Source organism: Polyodon spathula, chromosome 7 (assembly GCF_017654505.1).
Source record: "Polyodon spathula isolate WHYD16114869_AA chromosome 7, ASM1765450v1, whole genome shotgun sequence".
Taxonomy (NCBI): domain Eukaryota; kingdom Metazoa; phylum Chordata; class Actinopteri; order Acipenseriformes; family Polyodontidae; genus Polyodon; species Polyodon spathula.
In genome coordinates, this window is record NC_054540.1 from 17429578 (window position 1) to 17451553 (window position 21976).

At 36.0% G+C, this 21976-nt stretch overlaps 1 protein-coding gene across 1 annotated transcript in view; it reads left to right on the plus strand.

Annotated features, from left to right (window-relative positions):
* The window catches only part of LOC121318267 (USP6 N-terminal-like protein), a 55269-nt gene that overhangs the window by 453 nt on the left and 32840 nt on the right, over positions 1–21976 (plus strand). Inside the window, exon 2 of the mRNA XM_041254762.1 lies at positions 1523–1609. Coding sequence (XP_041110696.1) covers positions 1606–1609 — 4 coding nt within the window. The 5' untranslated portion in view covers positions 1523–1605. The remainder of the gene's footprint in view (positions 1–1522; positions 1610–21976) is intronic.

Genomic DNA, 21976 nt, shown 5'->3' on the forward strand with positions numbered 1-21976 from the left:
GTTGTCCAGCCCGTTGAATCGGCTGATTGGCTACAGAAAGGTAGACGAGGTTCGTATTGGACACACCGTCCATTCATTCTTTTCACGTGTCAGGGTTTTAGTGTCTGCGGTGTAATTAATTACAAATGGAAGCACGTTGAGCTTTGTTGTATTTCATAGTTTAACACATTTTAATGAGATTTATTTGAGATGTATACAATTAGGATTCCAAACCAAACGTTGCAGAATGTTTTGCCTAGTTCTTAGCTTTCATTTGACGTTTTGCTTTTCGTTATCACAGCAGCTTGTGAGAGCATTGTTAATGTAAGTTCAAATCTAATGTGTGGACGGCAATATGAGACTTTGTTAAGAACCGTGCCAGGTTGATATTTATGGCTGCGTTGTATTGTGGAATTCATGTCAATAGTGGGTCAAGGACGCACCGGCTTACTCCATCCACACCGTTTTTTTCTGGTCGTTGTAGCAGACTTATTTATTTGACATCAAATTAAAACCGTGTTTCTGCAAAGTATGCAGATACATATAATATACATTTTAAACATTGTTATTTAGCTAAAATACAGCAGATATTTGGTTGTCTTAAATATTAAGTTATTCTGTAGTATGTTACTACTGAAGAATTATTATTATTGTTGTTGTTGTTGTTGTTATTATGGTGAATCTAAAGCAGAGATAGTGTTGACTACTACCTCTGGAGTTTACTGCCCACTTTAAGGGGCAGGCACAAGCTGTAAAACAAATTAAAAGCTCGTATTGGTTTCTGGTAAGGGAGCAGGGATAAAGTGGTAGTTGGTGAATAATTTAAAACTATACAATGGCTTTGCTGTTCAATTAGAGTAGGTAACCAGTGATGTCATTCCAGCTTTACATTGCAACATCTACATCCTGTCAGGTGTAAAATGGCAGTAATTATACTGAGCCCATAACTGAGTCAAATATATTTGTTTGTGTTACTGTGTAAAGTAAGTATTGCAGACTTGCCATATACTGTATTACCAGGTGGTGTGTTACTTTTCTCTTACAGTATTTCACCAGATCATAATACTTGATCAGTGTCCCAACATGCATGTTAAATAGATAACATACAGTGGAAGCAACATCAGCCTTCACTTACTGTTCCCATGTGATCTAATGTTTGTCCACTCCACTTTCACTACATTAAATTGTTCTACAGTAGAATTGAACAGGTCACAAAGCTGTGTTCAGCCCTTCCAATAAAGCAACTGAAGATGCACAGTATGCAGCTAGCTCAAACACAGAGACAAAAAAGTTAAGGATAAGTGTAAGGGAGAGAGACTTACATTATTAACCTTTACTTTCACTGATGAGTTGTTATTGCTGCTCGTGTGATACTATATATATATATATATATATATATATATATATATATATATATATATATATATAAAAATAAGAGAGAGAGAGAGAGAGAGAGAGAGAGAGAGAGAGAGAGAGAGAGTGAGTATCACACGAGCAGCAATATATATATATTTTAACCCCTTGTATTTGTTTTATCCTCTAGGTCATGTGTGCCTCTGTGAGCTTTCCAAGTATATATCCCCATTTGAAACCCCAACTGGACTGCATGCACAGGAACACAGTAAAATGAGTGAGTAAATTTTGTATCATGCCCTTTGCTGGTATTCTGTTCAAGATGAATATGCAGTAGGGCTGTTATAAAATATTCAAAACATAATATGATTTTGTAGCAGTGTGTTATATGGTTTTATTTCAAATCAAAACAAAATCAGTGTCTATTTGATTAGCTAAAAGTTCTATTTGATTAGCTAAAAGTTTAGGCCCAGATTGCTGACTTTTTCATTTAGTGTAAATAAAAACACAGCAAAATTGAATTGTCTTTGTCAATGGTATATTTTATACAGAACTGTTATAAAGTGAATTGTGCCTTTTTAACACACACACACAGTACTATGCAAAAGTTTTAGGCAGGTGTGAAAAAATGCTGTAAAGTAAGAATGCTTTCAAAAATAGACATGTTAATAGTTTATATTTAACAATTAACAAAATCCAAAGTGAGTGAACAGAAGAAAAACCTACATCAAATCCATATTTGGTGTGACCACGCTTTGCCTTCCAAACAGCGTCAATTCTTCTAGGTACACTTGCACAAAGTCAGGGATTTTGTAGGCATATAGTCAGGTGTATGATTAAACAATTATACCAAACAGGTGCTAATGATCATCAATTCAATATGTAGGTTGAAACTCAATCATTAACTGAAACAGAAACATCTGTGTAGGAGGAATAAAACTGGGTGAGGAACAGCCAAACTCGGCTAACAAGGTGAGGTTGCTGAAGACAATTTACTGTCAAAAGTCATACACCATGGCAAGACTGAGCACAGCAACAAGACACAAGGTAGTTATACTGCATCAGCAAGGTCTCTCCCAGGCAGAAATTTCAAGGCAGACAGGGGTTAACAGAACTGCTGTCCAAGCTCGAAGAAGCACAAAGAAACGGGCAACGTTGAGGTCCGTAGACGCAGTGGTCGGCCAAGGAAACTTACTGCAGCAGATGAGACACATCATGCTTACTTCCCTTCGCAATGGGAAGATGTCCAGCAGTGCCATCAGCTCAGAATTGACAGAAAACAGTGGGACCCTGGTCCACCCCTCTACTTTCTGGAGAAGTCTGGTCAGAAGTGGCCTTCATGGAAGAGTTGCGGCCAAAAAGCCATACCTCTGACATTGAAACAAGGCCAAGCGACTCAACTATGCACGAAAACACAGGAACTGGAGTGCAGAAAAATGGCAGCAGGTGCTCTGGACTGATGAGTCAAAATTTGGCTGTAGCAGAAGGCAGTTTGTTCGCCGAAGGGCTGGAGAGCGGTACACGAATGAGTGTCTGCAGGCACCAGTGAAGCATGATGGAGGTTCCTTGCAAGTTTGGGGCTGCGTTTCTGCGAATGGAGTTGGGGATTTGGTCAGAATTAATGGTCTCCTCAATGCTGAAGTACAGGCAGATACTTATCCATCATGCAATACCATCAGGGAGGCATCTGATTGGCCCCAAATTTATTCTGCAGCATGACAACGACCCATAACATACAGCAAAAGTCATTAAGAACTATCTTCAGCGTAAAGAAGAACAAGGAGTCCTGGAAGTGATGATATGGCCCCCACAGGGCCTGATCTCAACATCTTCGAGTCTGTCTGGGATTACATGAAGAGAGAGAAGCAACTGAGGCTGCCTAAATCCACAGAAGAACTGTGGTTAGTTCTCCAAGATGTTTGGGCTAACCTACCTGCCGAGTTCCTTCAAAAACAGTGTGCAAGTGTACCTAAAAGAATTGATGCTGTTTTGAAAGCAAAGGGTGGTCATACCAAATATTGATTTGATATAGATTTTGCTTCTGTTCATCACTTTGCATTTTGTTAATTGATAAATATAAACTATTAACTTGTCTATTTTTTAAAGCATTCTTACTTTCCATTACCTATTAAATCCTGTATCATACTTACGGAAACTTCGCCTTTGTGTTTAAAGCTATAGGAACTTGTGCTATAATATGAACTTGGTTTTGTATTATATTAAATGAAGATGCAGATCTAAACCAGCAAAGCCTCTTAAGTACTTGGTTATCAAGGTGCTATTACTGTGCTGTCAGTTGTTACTACAGCCGGTTACCACATTCAAATCTACCTTTCTTCAGTGTGTAAATTTAAAAGAAAGCTAACGATGGATGTGTAAGAAAATCTCTTGGAAATGTGATGAGGTCTCCAGTTTCACATCAGCACATACATTTCAAGGACATTGTTGCAAAGCTGCCTTTTAACTTCAATGGGATCAGGAAGATTACTGCTGCTGCTTTTTTTTTTTTTTTAACGGGGTTCTCGCGCTTCAATTAACTTTTATTATATTTTTATATACTCTTGGCTGATGGAATTCATTAAATGTAATATTTTTTTTTAGTGTTTTAGCAGAGTTTATGGACAAGCTGAACTGCTTTATTCTGTACAACTAAGCACACAAGATGGAAGAAACAGGCTTATCTTTGAGATTTACAGAGATGGAAGAAAAATTTGAAACACCACCATTACATTACCAATAGGTCTAGGTAGCCAGGATGAAGCTGATGAGACGTAATAATTAAGGTAGTGAATTGTTCTGGAGGGATTTGTGATTCCAGATGTCAGAGACAATTCCTCGTGAAACTTCATCAGTTTGTTAGTGTGGTGTTTCTAACTGCTAATTTGTTGGCATATTTTTTTAATAATAATAAAAAAGGCTTACACATATGGTACCAGAGAGTACCTATTTAATACAATAAATAGGTTTTGTTTAAGGGGAAAAGAAAGTTTTTTACTAATTACTAATGTGTTACAAACACAGTACAATGCTCAATTTGTAATGCAACTGTGTTGATGATGTAGGAAGATATCAAATAATTATGGTTTAATTTAGTGTGGGAGATGTAGATGAGATAATAAAAGATGAGCCAACATTTATAACTGGAACAAGTAGTGTCATAATACAGGTTAACCAAACAAATCAACACAGATCATACATATGGCTGATGCGGACACTTAACTCCATCAGTAAATAATAGATGAACTGATATCAGTCTTTCTGTAATCTGAAGCCAAAATAAATAATTGAAAGCCGATCAGGGATTGCATTCTTTACCTGTTTGTTTATAAGAAGCACAGTATATGAAGTTAGTTTGTTTGATTAGGGCTACATATTATATTCTCCTTAATAACTATGTTCACATTCCAACCAAAGTCTTTAACAATACCACCTCATTTGACAACATACTTGTAGTTACTTGGAATACTTAAAACACTGAATGTGCGGGAACTGGGATTGTTCTGTTCCCTGTTGTTTTATTCCATGTGGAGTAGGATGTTTCTTCCTAGTATGGTGCCGATGTTGTGTTTTAATCCTTTCAACAAATACTTTAGTATTAGCCTAGTAATTAAAAAAAATAAATACAAAAAATCTTTAAATATATTTTTATGGATTGTTTTTCTGTTTGAGGGGAGGTGTACTGCAGTATAGTGTTGGTGCTAAACATTTCAAACATAGCTGTTTTAACAAGGATACATGTTTGACAAGCTTTTTTTTTTTTTATTTGCTTTTAATAAATTGACTATACAGTGTGGAGCTGGATGTTGTCTGTGGGGTGGGTGGTGGTGAGCGATTTAAGCATATGGTTAATTGTTTTTAGATTGCAGGGAATAGCCATATTGATATTCTTGTTAGGTTATTTGATTCCTTTGTAGAAACCATAAAGGTATAAACAAAATGTAGATTTTTGTGTTCAAATTGGCAAATCACATAGTGTACTTTGTCGACATATAGCAGCCAAATGAGCACAAAAGCATCTGGATACCTTTTTCTTTTTTACTTCCATTTTTCACCCTTTTTTTCACGTTTTAAAAATAGTCCTGCATTTATAACCTTGATTTTTTTATTTTTTTTTATTTTATTTTTTTTTATATGTACAATACATTATGTTTTAATATTGTTACAGTGCTGTCCCCTTTTGATTGTCTGCTCTGCACTACTAAAACAGGCCTTTCCTGTTTCCACTGCTTGTGTCCTCCCCCTTTCTGTGATTGTGCTTCCAACCCCAGGGGTCTGAATAGCTTTCCAAGGTTTAAAAAGAGGGAAGTGGCAATTCAATTTCAGCCTTGATAAAAATAAAAAAAAAATGGTTTGTATTCAGGTACGCGCCCAAATCAGTTGTTATGGTTCTTTCTTGGAGTTTTCTACAAAAATGAGGACATGTGGTTGTCTTGCCTCACAGGTCTACATGATATTTAATACAAAACACGAACCTCTGCATTCACAAATGTTATGTGGCACGAGCCGCAACTAAGGAGGGATGAGCTGCAAGAATTGTAGTTTATATATCACAAAATTTTTATCTAGAGGACCGCTTACTGAAGTTAACCAGGGGACATGGGCAAATGCATGTATAGTGGAATGCCCCATTAAAAATGATGTACTAATTGATCATAAAGTAATGACACATTTACATTTTTACTCACAAGGGTATGTCTTGAACTGATTGCTTTGGATCTTGAATAAGTCTCCTGCTTGGATGAATTTGAGGAAACTTGATGTGGATATTTGTTACGCAAAATAATGATGACACTCTACAGTACTGTGGATGTATGTCTTGGTGTATGCCTGTGAATGGTACGCAATCCATTTGTTTAAAATTATCTGCCAAATTTGAAAGTGGCATATAATGTTGTTCTCATGTTTGGTCATTTAGTGTAGTGTTAATGCTGTGGGTAAACTTAAAATATTTAGGCTGTATATTTAAGAGGCAATCATATTCCAATACATTTGAATGTACTCTTTTAAACCTATGAGGTTGCAGCTTGCAATTGCTCTCCTGATTCAGTTTTCTTGCCCATGTTCAAAATAACATTTTCATTTTTAATGAAGGTAATATTATGTTCTTTACAATGGCATAGTGTTTGAAATAGACAATCCACTCATCCACCAGCAGGCTGTGAAATAATAGTGTTTTATTTTGTTTTTGAGAGGACATGATCATGTGACAGAAAGGAGAAGTGAAATGGAGAAATGATGTGCAGATCACTGTAGGATTTTGAGAAGTCAGTAAAATAAAGTACATTCTTATCCAGTCCTGTTGTTCTGGCTTTCAGGTGGTGGCAAACACTTAAAAGAAACATTCTGTATTGTACATACAACATTCCGTAAGTTTTATGTCCCCCTCCCATACTCAGGTACAGGATGGAGGGTTTTATGTTGAGATCAATATAAACTAATGATAACCTTACTGTATGCTTTATTCAATATCAGTTTTGCATTGGTGTCATTATCATTCCCCAATTTACAGTAACTTTTTTTCAGTAGCATGCCCAACACTGCATCTCACTGTACAATTAAATATTGTGAAGTGGCAGGGAGAGGGGCAGATTCCTCCCTGCCTAAAACAGATGGAAATGCACGTTTTGTTTAATTTCTTGGTGCTGTTTAATTGTTTTATTATTAATTATCCCCTGCACCTGGTGATTACTATAAATTAGAGCCAGGTGCAGGGTATTTAAGAAAGACAGCCAGTCTGTTCAGGGCTGCTGTGGAAAGAGAAGCAGGACGGTGTGTGCACTGACTTTGCACTACTCTACAGTGTCCAAATACTATAAATACAGCCAACTAAAAATTAAAATGCAAAACCATTCTATTTGCTCGATTTGTTAATGCTTAAATGGCATGCTGTAGCCCTAGCCTACTTGGGGCACTAATAAAGACAGGCAGTGACATTTGTCGACAGCAACAGTAGCTTCTCATTGTTTAAATTTAAAAGAAACGTGGTTTGCAGTAGGCAGGTTTCTGATTCTGACCGATAGTGACAGGAGTAAATGATATTGTAATGCCCATACCAGTCGCCCCAAAGGCTGCTAATAGGTTCTGTTTCTGTGTATTACAAAGTTCTGGAACACGATTTGAAAGTGGCAGGTTGACAGTAATTTATGATATGCATCATTAGCTCAACAGAAGCATTATTAGGATGACTTGGTTGGTTGGTTGATTTGGTTCTTTTCAGAATTGGATCGATGTGGTTTGTTGCTGAACATTTTCAAGAGATGAATGATCTAAATAAAGTGTCTATAGAGGTTGTACAGTACAGTTCCTTGTACTGTAGCTGTTTTTTTTATAAGGTGTGACTTATTAAAATTAGTAACATTAAAATATGGTGCTATAACAGCACTCTGTAATTACAGCTGTTTTATGTTTTTATTTTACTCTTAAAATACATTCATTATCATATTGCTTGCCCCTTAAACTGGCATAAATAACTCTGAAGCAACTACAACACAATACAGGGAAGTGGAAAATCAAAGTCATTACAGAATATCTTTGTGTGCCAAGGACAGACCAGGGATGGAAATAAGCCTCCTATTGCGCAGTAGTTTTCACCCATTCCAGATTTTAATACACGCTTCATTAGTTCAAACAGAAATCTGCAGTAAAATGTCCTAAAATATGCAAAGAGAAAAATGTAGGTACTATTTTCTGCAGAGAAATTGTCCTGTTCTGCAGCAATGATTTTTCGGTGAACAATGGTGATAATGAATATTAATATATAGGTAAAAGTAAGTCGCAGGTGGTTAAGTAAGCATTAACCCACGACGGGTTGTGTGGTAAGACATAGGCCAAACCTACGCACGCCTGGGTGTGTTGTGAGGCATGATGCCGTAGGTCGTGATAACTTTAAGTGCAGTTTGAAAAACTAAAAATATAACTGCTTATCTACAGGTTTTATACACTTTGGAAAGTAATGTTACTGTTTCCCTTTTGCAATAATCACCCTCTGTATCTTTTATTTAGTATTCTTTCAAACACGCAGTCTACGTCTCCTCTTCTCAGCACGCTACTAGTTTAACTTCTCCAGAATCTCCCACAGTCAGTGAGGCAGTTCTGCAGAATGTCATATCAGTTAACCTGAACAAAACTGCACACTGCATTATAATACTCGCTGATGTCTGCAATTAAATAAATGCACTTCATACCGATTCTTAAATATGAACCTAGGGTTTTTTGTTTGGCATACGATGCCCCTTCATTGTTAAGATCTAACACAGCCAATCTCTACCTTTTAATTTTAATTCCTGCAGTCTGGCGGAATTTCTTACTTAAGCTGTGGGCTTTACAGGAACTATTGCTGTGGCCAAAAGATTTTAAAGAAAATAAATCCAAGGAAAGTGATTGCTCTTCAGATGTGATTCGTGAGCATAAGTCTTGTTCAGCCAATCTCATGTATCCAAGTCATTTTATAATTTTCCTTGTTTGAGGTTATATGGCATATAGAAGTTGTTTCATGCTCATGCTCACACTGAATTCTGCCACGCTTCCCCCTACACTACAGATAGTGTTTATGTGCTACTCTAGTGCCACCTAATAGCACTAGTACAGTATGTACCACTGACAAAAAAAATCTCAACTTTTCAGTTTTTGTGCTATACGTTAAATTCTGCATGTGGGGGCTAATTCCGCTTGTTTTTTCTGCAGTCACGTTTTTTTGGAGGGACTATATAGGTAGCAAGCTCAGTTAGGTCTTATTAAACTAAGGGTCAAACTGCTATTCAATGGATGTCTTATTTCCATCCCTGCAAGCCATATTAGAATCCAGCATTTGTGGACTGTAAAATGTCCTAGGCAGCAGGTATGTTAATTTGTTGTATACATATTATTTTACTGTATTCATTTTATGTACATTTTTAAAGGTCTCCTGTGTGCCATATACCTTAAAGCAAAACGCCATTTGAAGGTAAAATTTAATGTTGAGCTAATTTTACATTTTATGATTACAAAGTAGGCTGCGTTTCAATTTTCCACTGGCTCCATTTACCACTAAGGCACCAAGTGTCGGAGATTACAGTAGTACTGCACATAAAATTTAATGAAGACAAAGGAAAGCTTGATCCCCAGCTAACATATATAAGGAATTTTACTCTGTGACCAAGTTAACTGTAAAGTGACTGAAATGCCTAATATCATGATGGTTACAAATAACCTTCTGTGGCAAGGTGATTGCCTTGCACAGGTGGGGAATTAGTGTTGTTAGCCTCATTTATAAGGCTAGCACTCTCCCTGTGTGGCACCTTTTATTTGTAGTTTTTGTACTGTGATTTATTTTGTATTTTTGTACAGCTTGCTGTATGTGTCCTCTGCGCGTAACCGTGGCTGGTAATGTCACATGACCACCTTTATTTACTTTCTCTGTATAAATAAATCCTGCGCGCCTGTGCTGGCATTTTCAACTTCACCTCCATTGTCTCTGTGTTGCTTAAACAGCGGCTACCCACACACGTGACACAAGCACCCTGTCACACCTTCCTACTGCTAAATATATGAAACAAAAATGGTAACTGTACAAGAGACCAAAATGTGAACTGAATCATTAGTAAAAGGACCAAAAACACAGACCTTTTTGATGTTTGTAACGAGGTCCCAGGTTTTTAGCCCTGGCCTGTGGATTTCCTTTTCTGATTCTGATTTCAATACGTTTTGAAGCAACTATTGTACTTTTACAATTTGACAGCCAGATCACATTGTTACTTTTGTTTTGGTGGTGCCTTGACTTCCAGTATTGCCTGTTTCAATAATGACTAAAAAGAAAAATGTATATTTCTGTTCTGTAGCAGATAGTGTTGCAATGAACACTTAGCAGGCACTGTGACACCTCAGAACTGCCTTGCACAGTGCTGCTTTTCTTGCACATCAATGATTATTCAAACTGCAATTTTTGAAGTAGCTGTTGGATTTTAACCCAAGTCTTTTTTTTTCTTTTTTTTTTACTTCATATTGATGGTGATTTTAAGTACTGCACTGGCAGGCAAACCTGTATTAAGTTCCAGCATATACTATTGTCAAACAGTATTTCAGCTTTCCTTCCTTTTAGTTGTCCAAAATTTTTTGTTATATTACACTAAGACCTTGTTGCATTGCATTTTGTATTCTTCTAAAGCAGTCGTTCCCAACCTGTGACCAAAATGCAGTTACGCAGTTCTATGAAACACAACAATAAAACATAATCATACTGAAGTGTCATTTTGGGCCCTTGATAGGGTAAACACGATAAAAAAACACACTTTGATTCTGTGGGCCACCATGATTTGCAGTACAGTTCGTGAATGCATATCACGGAATAGGGGAGGAATGTAATTTCACTGCCTGCTTGTTTTTTTGTGTGTGTGTGTGAAGTCACTGAGACGGGCATTTCATTTTTAAGGGCGGAGACATTTTCAACAGCACAGAGAAACAAAACATGACACAAGAACTTGTTTACAGCTAAGGAAAATGTGAAAACACTGTAAACATGATGTATTTGACAGTTATATTAGAACATTATTCTCATGTGTTTTTTATATATATATATATATATATATATATATATATATATATATATATATATATATATATATATATATATATATATATATATATATATATATATATATATATATATATAATATATGTGTGTGTGTGTGTGTGTGTGTGTGTGTGTGTGTGTGTGTGTTTTGTGTTTTTACAACATTTCTAAATATTTAATTTGAGAAAATATTTGCGAGTAGTTTTTATAAACATTATTGCTTGTAAAAACACTGAGAATAAATGTGTATTATGTCATTCAAATCACAGTTGAAAACATGTTGTAATTTGCCCAAACATCAATGTGCCTCAATAAAACTTTCAAGTATAGTACTCAGGTCATAGAATAACACGTTTTTGTACATCTCTAAGCAAAATGCATGATAATAAACACATACTTAATGTTTAAAAAACAAAGAAAGAAATACAAAATGTTAAAAAAATAAAATAAAATAAATAAAGTTTATATGGTTTCTGAAGTAATTTATTAAAAACTGGTCCTGGGGGAGCATCTCACTGAAAAACTCTTGGACCTTGACGGGTTAACCACATTATATGTAATTATAAGATATGTATGTAGTTTTCCCCCTTATCTGTTTTCTTTTATTAGGGGTGTGCAGTAGTTATTGGCGACTCTAAGCTCAGTACGTTGCGTTCGAAATGGATAGACTAATTTGCAACACAAGGTAACGGTTGCGGGGACCAGCGCAGGTAAATTTACATTTACTTAGTCCAAGGATGACCAAAGGATTTTTTCTAACAAAACTCTTCAAAACCTTCAGAATGTAGAAAAAAAACAAAAAAAAAAAACTTTCTAAATGTAAATTGACAACATTCCCTGATCAACTAGTAACGAAGACTCAAGCCTAGGAATCTCATTAAGTTAGGTATGTTATATAAATACTTTACTTTCCACGAGACATATACACATACAAATTAGTTTCAAAATGCTGTAGTGAAAAAGTGCATGGCAAATGGTCCATGGGGAAAATTCCAAACACCAAGGTGGTCCCTAAATTGAAAAAGGTTGGGAACCACTCTTCTAAAGGGATTACCACATTTAAAACAGGTTAAAAATCTCATTATTCTAGCTGATTAATGTACTCTGGTTGACTGGTGCTTGCTCCATGTGTTTCTATTGTAGGAGGTCCCTATAGACTGGCACTGAATATATACCAATTTCAAACTACTGCAGAGCAGAGTTTCCTCTGAGTTTTTTTTGTTTTCATTGCAAAGTCTTTGAAATTGTTAAAACGACTACAGCAGTAACCTTCACTAAATCACTAACATTGCAGGGCTCAACATATTTTATTCCCATTAGGTTAAAAAAAAAAAAAATGTTTGACAGCAGGACAACACCTGCATTTTATTAGGAGAAGATGTAGCTTTATGGCCCTGGCTGAAAGAGCTTCTAATCTAGCAATACTTCCCAGGTTCCAGTGTACAATGAATACAAATGTTTTTAATGTAGTGTTTTGTTGGGTCATTATTTAAAATGTGGATCCTTATGCACTGACTGTCTGTCTCTCTGTCTGTTCTACTGGCAAATGATTAACACAATGATTGCCTTGTCTTGATCTTCTCCAGACTATACTTCTGGGTTGCTTTGGACTATACTGCAATTTCTAAGGAATTGTTTGAGCTCTGGCTCATAGGAAGAGTGCCCCTACTGATCTGCCAACACCATGTTCTACAGTACAGTCAATGGAGTTTAATTCATAAATATTGGTACCCTTTGCCTTAACTCGGTTAATTCACCAGATTTTTAACTACCACAAATGAGTGTTTAGCACACTAGAAGTAGCATTGCCGTGTAAGTATAGTGTATCAAAAAATATTTATAAAACTTAATACACTGGGAAATAACATTTTTGTACTGATTGAAAACAAAGAAAACTAAGCAGCCAACTGCACCAATAAGCCAAAAGTAAAGCGTTTAAATCAATAATGATAAAGAAAGAAATTATGAAAAAAGACAAAAATATAGAGTGGAAGAAAGACTTAATCTGGCTTCATGATGACAGTGAAACAAATGTCAGTTACCCAGACTTGCAGATAAAACAACAGCTTTTTGTTGGGACTTCACCATTGTTGCCGTCCTATCCATTATGGCAGTAATAGTTCGCAAGATAGCAGATGTCTGTCTGTTGCTGGGACTGCACCAAAAAAAGATGCACTGATGGATACCCAGGTACGCGCATGGAAGCTGCACAACGGGATCGAATTGTCTAACATTTTGATTTGGGGTACAATGTGTTCAGGTCAGAAATGCCATTCAAATGCCAGGACTCGTTCATATCAGCAGTAAATTTGGTGCTGACTTGGGAGAGACTACAAGCGACAACGATCTGAGAACGATTATTTTTATTATGATTATTGTTTGAATAGTGTTTATTATTAGGATTAGTATAACTCTGTTAGCATTACAGCTTGGTTGCGGGTTTGCTTGTTAAAAAACAAGTATCATTTGTATACATACATTTTCAAATCTTGAATACAGTATTTCTGACAAGCACATCAAGGAAACAGGCGTGAGGAGCAGTCTACACTGGCTAGCTTTTTCAAGAGAAAGTACATGTAATTGCTGTATTCAGCTTGTAAGTGTACATTCTTACCTTTTTTATTTCTTTACTGTTTTCTTTTAAACATGCCCAGCACAGGGGGAAATTCGTGTTGGTGTAATTTATATGTGGAAACAGGTTTGTTTTGTGTGCTTTTTGGAGTTGTTATGTTTGATCAAATGATTGTTTACAGATGGATGCTTTATTTGGAGTTGCTGCCTGCCTGTCTTGTATGTGTCCTCTGTGCAATACCAGGTAGCGACACATGACCCAGTTTGTTTAATTTCTGTTTTGTGTTTAATAAATCCTGCACGTCTGTGCTGGCGTTTCAACTCCAACTCCTGCAATGCGGTTACCCACACATGTGACACGAGTACCTTGTCATAATACTGTTTAAATGTTGGTCAATGTGAAGGAATCTTCATAAAAGTCTTAATGTTCATTTAAAATGTGCTGTTTTGTCATTATTCTGATACAGAAAAATGCCAAACCCTATTATAGTGAACCCCCTGATATAACTAACATTTATCCAGGTCCCATGAAGGTTTGTTATAGTGAAGCTAGCATATGGGTGTGTATGTATATATGTATATATATATATAGATATAGATATAGATATAGATAGATAGATATATATATATAGATAGATAGATAGATAAATATTAGTTAGTTAGTTAGTTTAGGTTGACTTGTCAAGCTGATGATTATAAGAGCTTGAAGAAACAAACAAGCACAGAACACAGAACTAATTATCTGTGTATTCCAACAGGAAATGCACATTATCACCGTGAATCATGAAATAGCTAATACACTTCACAGTGTTGCGCTTTCAGAATTAATGATGCCATTCTAGTCTGTTTCCTAAAATAATTAATACAGCCCTTTACAGTTAATTGAAAGTGGTCAATTCTTTGAAAAAAAGAGATGCAAAGATAATCAACTTACTAGAATGTTTTTATGTGTAGCGGCACAGAGAAAGGGTAGCGGTGGAAATGGATGGATTTTTTTGATGTGACTTTGTTGTGTTTTAAAAGTACATTGATTCTGGGAAAACCATAACATGCAAATCTAAAATTGGACTTCCATGCACTCGCTCAAATCCAATGACAGAATGACCGGAGTGCATACTTGAACATCACAATGCTAAACTGAGCTTAATATAAGAAAAGTAAGTAATCAAATGCAGCTGTTTTTTAAAAAAAAAAAAAAAAAAAAAAAAAATATTATTGTGAAAAGAATGTCATTGTCACATTATTATGGGCAGCATTTAATTTGCCCAAGGCCTGTATAAAATACAGTCTCCCCAGAATGGCATCAAGCCAGTGAACATGAAGGCTTTCAGACTCCACTGCAAAGGAGCAAAATAGTTCCAAGGCCACCTGCTGCGGCAGTGTCTGGTTATAATCTTCATCAGTCTTTAGATAGGTGCTTGAGAAAATTTAAATGTGATTGATGTCCTCTTTCTACAGAATCAGTCTTGCACTCCTGTCAATCTCATTGGGTTTCGCCTTGAAAAAAGTATTTGTTCATTAAACAGAGAAATATTTTTTTGTGTAGTGTGAAAGCTAATTTTAGTTCCCAGGCAGAGTTCCATCCTCCTGGGCCAGTGTAGTATTGAGCCAACAGCATGAATTTACTAAGTACCTGTCTTTTTTTTTTTTTTTCTTCTTAATTCAAGAACAATTACATGGCTGTTAAATAGTATGATTTATTAAACTTAAGTAAACAATTAAACTGAATTTCTTACAGACCTGTAAATGTTTATGCACATGTCTCTTTGTAGCTCACAGAGCAAATATTGGCAGCTTTAGCAAATTTGTGCATTTAATTGTAAACTAGTATATTAAATGAAACAAAGACTGATGTTGGTATTAAATAGCCTTTAAGGTGGCAAAGACATTATATTGTACCCGACTCTCTTAAGTTGGCCTTATACAATTACAGGCTTGTAAAATAAGATAATGCAGGAAAACCTTATCATTAATAAATAGAAATACATTAATTGTATTTCCTTAGGCAGCAAATGAAGATGATTTCTGATCTTTAGGAAGGGAAGAGTTAGGTTTCCAGTTTAATGTGCATAGTTTAAATTTACTTGCAGAGATATGCCATTTTCCCACAGCACACTACCACGTTTTGAAATTAATGTAGCTGGCTAAGAGAGACAGTACCTGTAGCTGACAGTAGTAGATGTTGTACATCGTCGTTTAAGCAGATGCCATGCTTAACTCACAGTGCCCTTTATATAGTAGGTTGTAAGCTGTTCTCTGGGTTTCTTGCATTTGATGTTAGGAATAAGAATTCAAGTCATGTACTAGAAAATCAGAGGAAGCATAAATAGAAGGGGGAAGAGACTTTACTTTGTCGGTGATGTACTGTAGGATGTGCTTGCTGAAGTTGAAGATGAGTGTTGGAAGCAAGCTGCTTGATTTATTTTTGACCACTGCTCTTTAAAAACAAATCTATCTCAATAAGTGTTCTACTTTTTGATACTAAAGGTATGAGCCATATACCTCCTTTCTATAACTGTTTGTGCATATAGCTTTAAAAAAAAAAAAAAATGCAAAATGATGTCTTGCTACAGTACTTGCAGTGACTTACCTTTCAAGGAATAAGTACATACTTACTGATTGATAATTCAGCTAGGATTGCCAGTTTTGTGTTATTATTTTTATTGTTATTATTATTGTTAACCTGTGTGCTGGAACCAAAAGAAATGCATTGTTTCCTCTGTCCATTGACATGCAGTCTGTTCCAGTTATTGTGGTTGAGGACTACTGCAAAATGTTGTTGTCTAACTGAAGAGGATTTGTTGTAGAGACGACAGTATCAGAGCTAGTGCTGCTCAGACGCTGCTGTGTGCTCTGCACATAGCTCAAAGATGTTGCTCTTGGCAGAAAGGAGTCGGTAGAGGGATGAAACCTGTTGGAATTCCAGCACAGCAGCTGGCCCCAGCTGTCCTGGAAACCAGCAATGATGCAAGTCTTCCAGATTGTCAGGGAACTAGTGTCACCATCGAGACGGAGGGTAGCTTCTGGAAAGAGAGGTAGGGACTGCAAGTGGAACTAAAATATAGTGTGCTTTTACAAGGAAGCACAATTCAAATACGTGCTGGTCAGTTTTACAGCTTGACAAAGAGCAAAGCAATTAAGGTGAAATATCTTCGTTAAGTGCTTTTTTTCAATTTTCTTTGGCTTTTATTTCTTGGTTTGTATGTAATTGTGTGTGTGTGTATATATATATATATATATATATTATATATATATATATATATATAGACACACACGCACACTTTTTTTATTGTTGTACACCAGCATTTTATAGTGGAGGCTGTGACAGTCTGGCTGTGCAATCTTATCAAAGAAATGTCAGGTGCCAACCTCTTATCAGCTTCAACACAAAAATAGGGAAATGGGAGAGTCTTTTTTGAAATAAAAAGAAAAAAAAGTATTTGGTGATTTAGGAAATGTGTTTTTTTGTTTGCTTTTAAAAGTACTGTGTTGTATTCTATTTATTTTTATTTATTTATTTATTTTACAGAAAATGGGTTCTAACTAACAATTATTTCATGATCAGTGAGTTCAAAGCACTGAATATGTATAACAAAAAAAATATTATCATCTTCTGGGATTCACAGCCCTGGTAGTCTTTATTATAATATCATTAATATTCCAGCACAGAGATTAATGACTAAAGGTATTACTTCTGTGTAGGCTGGAATTGAAGCAATGTACACTTTTCTCAACACAGACTTTTAATTGAGAGTGATTGCTGCAGAGGGTTAAGTGTAGTTAAAAATGTAAAGGTTGCTGATGAAACAATGTGTGCTGTTTTATTTATTGTGCTGTGGTTAAATATCTGATAGCTACTTGATGTGGATAAATCTCATTCCATTTACTGCCCGGTCACCCTGTCGGAACATACATTGGTGTTCTCATTTTGTGCCTTTCTAAATCATTCCTAAGTAGTAATGGTTGATCTTTTGGATCTCAAGTCTGTGTACTTGGCTCTGCACATCAGGTGAAACACTGTTCTATCTTGTTTCAGACCTTTGCGTTTTTTTAGTGGACAAAGTGGAATTAAATTTACATTTTGTGAAAGAATAATCTGGAGTAGGTTAGTTCAGATACTGTAGGGTGTGCATTGGTGGGGAACTGGCAGGATAGGTAGCCCAAAGGACCTACTGTACTGAATACCCTTTCTATGGCTTCTTTCTGGTATTTATTCATAACGTTATGGTTTTGATAAATTACATTTTTTGTTTGAAAACAAATGTGAAAGTGCTCATTTTAATTAACATTTTTGATACCCTTTCAACCAAAAACATGTTTTAGTGTTAACCAAAGTGGGAAGAGAGGTTGTATATGTGGGTGGTTAATAAAGGATTCACACAATCCTCTGCTGGTAATTTTATCTGAATTGGACTGCTGAAGTGCTTGCTGCTTAGTCCTAGAGAATTGCCTGAACAAACTCCTACATTTTTGTGCTTGCAAAACAAAATATATATATATATATATATATATATATATATATATATATATATATATATATATATATATATATATATATATAGATATGTTGTGTACATAAAAATGTACATTACGACAACTGTTGTTTTATGTATAAAACTGCTGCATGTTTGTAAATGAAACTTAAACAGTTTTTGTATATATATATATTATATATAATATATAGTATATTATATATATATAATATATATACATGTGCATACACATACGTACAGGTACATATATATATATATATATATATATATATATATATATATATATTTTATATGAAGTTCTTAATGAAGGCTCTGCCTACATTTGACCCACTTTGTGTTTTTAATGCCCTGTGCTTGTTATGTGTAACTGTGGCATAACCCCTCATTATCTCAGTCTCCACATACCTCAAGACCACTGCTGGTTCTACAGAATACAGTAGACTATTCAGTAATGGGTTGGTTGGTCATACCCTGCCCAGGAATGTGAACTCAGTAGTACATCCTCATGTTTGCAAACGCCATGCTAGTTTATTATATTAGAGTTCTAAAAGAATCAATAAATAAATAAAAACTAACTTGTGTATAAAAAAATGGTGTCACATATTTTACATAGTTATTATAATACAGATTTAGATGCATAAATAAATAAATAATTTGATCTACATTTGATTAATACATTATATGTCCATCCATAATACTAGAATTACAAAGAATAAAATACTGTAAATAAATGGCACAGTGGCGGTTGGTGGCCAAAATATTTGGGTGTTCACACCTCAGATGCAGATGAGGGGGCGGTGTCCCGTCCTCTGTCACTATTTACCTGCACTAATTTTATTGAAGGTCTGCAGGGTCCCAGCCTTTTGATCTGCAGTTTCTGCACTTCCTCCATTGTAGCAAAATTATTAGCAAGCAGAAATTCTACTGTATTTAATTTAACTTCGAATATTAAAACCTGGCAATATACCAAAAAAAAAGGATTAAAAAAACTAAAACACACCAAGATGTACTCAAATTTAAATGTGTATTTATTTAAATTTAAGTTGCCCCTGGATCGTTTTTAAAAACTTAAACAGAGCTCTCCGTGCTTAATGCTGCACGATGCAGGGATTTCTGCTTTCTGTTTGCTCTTTGGAAGATCACCTTGCCTTCCCATTTTAATTATTTTTGCCTTAAAAACACAAATCCTGGTAGCCAGTTATGTTAAGTGGCAACAGTAGATGAAAGAAGCCTACAACCTGGCTGCAAAACATGACCTAGAATTCTGCTGCTCAAGTATTCATAAATTTAATATTTAAACAGCTTAAATGTTTTCTAGCTGTCCGCAAAATAACACACCATGCAAGACTGAGGAGACAAAGTTGTTGATGTGCCAGGGTCACATGAGAGGGGGAAATGAAATGCACATCACCCGGAAGAAAGGAAGTGCAATTCATTAATAAGAGACTGGGGGTTCAGCAAGCAAGCAAACACTGTTAACCGTCCACCCCTGTCATAGCATCGCCTTCTAGTTATTCTATCTGCATTTGTATATGCCTTGTATATGGATTAGAAACCCATTCTTGAACGGTGACCGTGAAATGCACCCAAACTTGACATCAAAGGAGGAAGACAGCATAACAGAGCTTTTGTGCGACAGCTTTAAAGTTAGTCTTCACACAGTGAAATCTGACAGACTGCTGATTACACGTTCAATCTGAGTACCTGGAACTGTCCAACAAGACAGTGACGTACCTGATGCCGTTTGCCACCACATATTCTTATGATAGTGGATTGAACGTGCTTATTGGGATAAAAGCAAAGTACCAGAGTAGGCTGGATGTGGAACCAGATTTAAGGCTAAAACAGCACCAGCCATCTCATTAGGTAAGTTGACTTAATTTCCTGTATGGCAGCATTATCAATTGCCACACTATAGTGGAAAGCAAAATTTAATGAATAGAATTTCCTTGTATAACGGCTGCGTGTCACTATACATGTTGGTCCTCTAAATGTGCGGAGGTTCAGAAGGGGTCCGCACACCTAAAAAAGTTGGGAACCGCAGTTTTAACAGATCATATTAATTATGAGATTAATTTGAATATAATATGAATAGCTAATGCAGAGATTACATGGATGTTTATACAAGCATATGCTTCCAAATAAACATATTTCTAAAGTTTAGAACATCACAAAAGTAATTACTTGCCTGCATTAGATGTTTTCGCTGTCCTTTTTGAAATAAAAAATGGAAATAGATACTTTCATTTGTCGGGTCAAAAAATAAAAAGCACAGTGCAGACTAACACCTCTCACTTCAGAGGTGTTTACAGACAATGATGGACGTAATCAAAGCAAACAACCTCTCAATCAATCAATGTAAGTAAACAGACAAGTCTGGCTGGTTCTCACAGGGCTTGGCTGTCTATGTGAAGTGTGGTGCAGTTTGAGGATGGATTGCTGTAGTTACGCAGCTAAGAAGAGAGGCATAGCATGGAATCAAACATAGCTGATGGTGGCTATCCAAAAACACTAACAAATACTTAGCTGATGGTGACTGCAAAGGTCTTACAAATCAAGACTGCTGCAGAATGAGCAATCACTTATTTTAACAGGAAAAAGTAAGAAACTGCAGTTGTGGCATGTTATGGACTGAACTGCTTTTAATTCTTGGTTTGCATGATTACCGATCGAACTGGGTTGCATTTTAATTTGGGGACAGATTTACAGACCGCCAACAGGCATATGCAATCATTGTTCCACAATGCATGTCAAATGAATCGGTCTGGCACAATATTTTATATAACAAGGTCTTTAAAAATGGCCGTTTTTACCCCTGTAAGTAATGTACATACCCACTGCCAAACCATAAACATTAAGATTCATCTGCACTATGTGGAAAATAACAAATACAGATAGTAATTTCAAAACAGATACTTTACACTGTACACTCACCTGAAAGTATTTTCTAATTTCTTTGCACTCAATCTGGATTTGTTTGTTCATTTTATACATGCATATGTAGTTGCAACTCTTATCCATGTTTGATTTTGAGGAACAGTGGTTCAGGTAAAAACAATGGCAGAACTCCCAGTGGCCACATGTCTAGATGATATGACTCTGCCACCTATCTTCCCATATTTTTTTTGTTTTTTTGTTTTTTTTGGTTACCTTCTGTTTAGGCCAGCTGTTGAGAGTGGGCAAGTGTGAAATTAAATTGTGGCAGGGCAAGTTCCTGCCTGTAAAGAATGTGTTGGTGTTTCGCAGGGGTAGGGTTCATTTATCTCCCTACCAGAGAAATGTGGGTGTGTGGCTGTGTTTGCACCATCACAAGTGTAATTGTTTTATTAAATTGAATTGATGTCATCTGCCTGTAAGTATTATAGTATTTAACAGGAACCAAATGTTTGTACTGGGCAGTCTGTGTGAAGGCAAGGGGCTGTCGGTAAAGAGACAAAGGTACTGTGTAACCCTGTGGGTTATGAGTGTTTGTTAATGGTAAACGGCTTAACCGTCCAGTTATAGTTAGTTTTTGAAAACAAAGTGTAGTTTAGTACTCCATGTGGGAGCTAGGTTTTGTTTTGTTTATGTTGGGAAAGTGCTTAACTGCAAGTTCTAGGTCTGGGTCTGGGGTCTGCTGCTTCAGGGTGCAAATGAGCAGAGTACAGAGAGGCTGTGCTCCTCTCTCTCTCTCTCCTACCAGAACTAAGTACAACCAGGTTTGTTTTACTACGGTAATAGATGTTGGAATTTACTTTCATCTTATCAACCACCTGCTAAAAAGTATATGTTGCTTTTTCCAACCACCTTTCCAGACCAAAGCTTTCCAGACAGTTTTGTCAGCCAGTACCCTAGCACGTCATCCCAGAAACTTGGGTCTGGTTCTACACTTGAGTGTGGTAAAAAGTTGAAACTGGTGACTATGGCACGATGGAGAGATTTTTGTGCGTGATTTTGAGGATCATCTTTCAAAGAAAGGTTAACAAGTTGTGTGTTTCATTCTTCCCAGGTATAGTAGGGATATTGACTTTAAATAGGACATTCCCTGTATTGG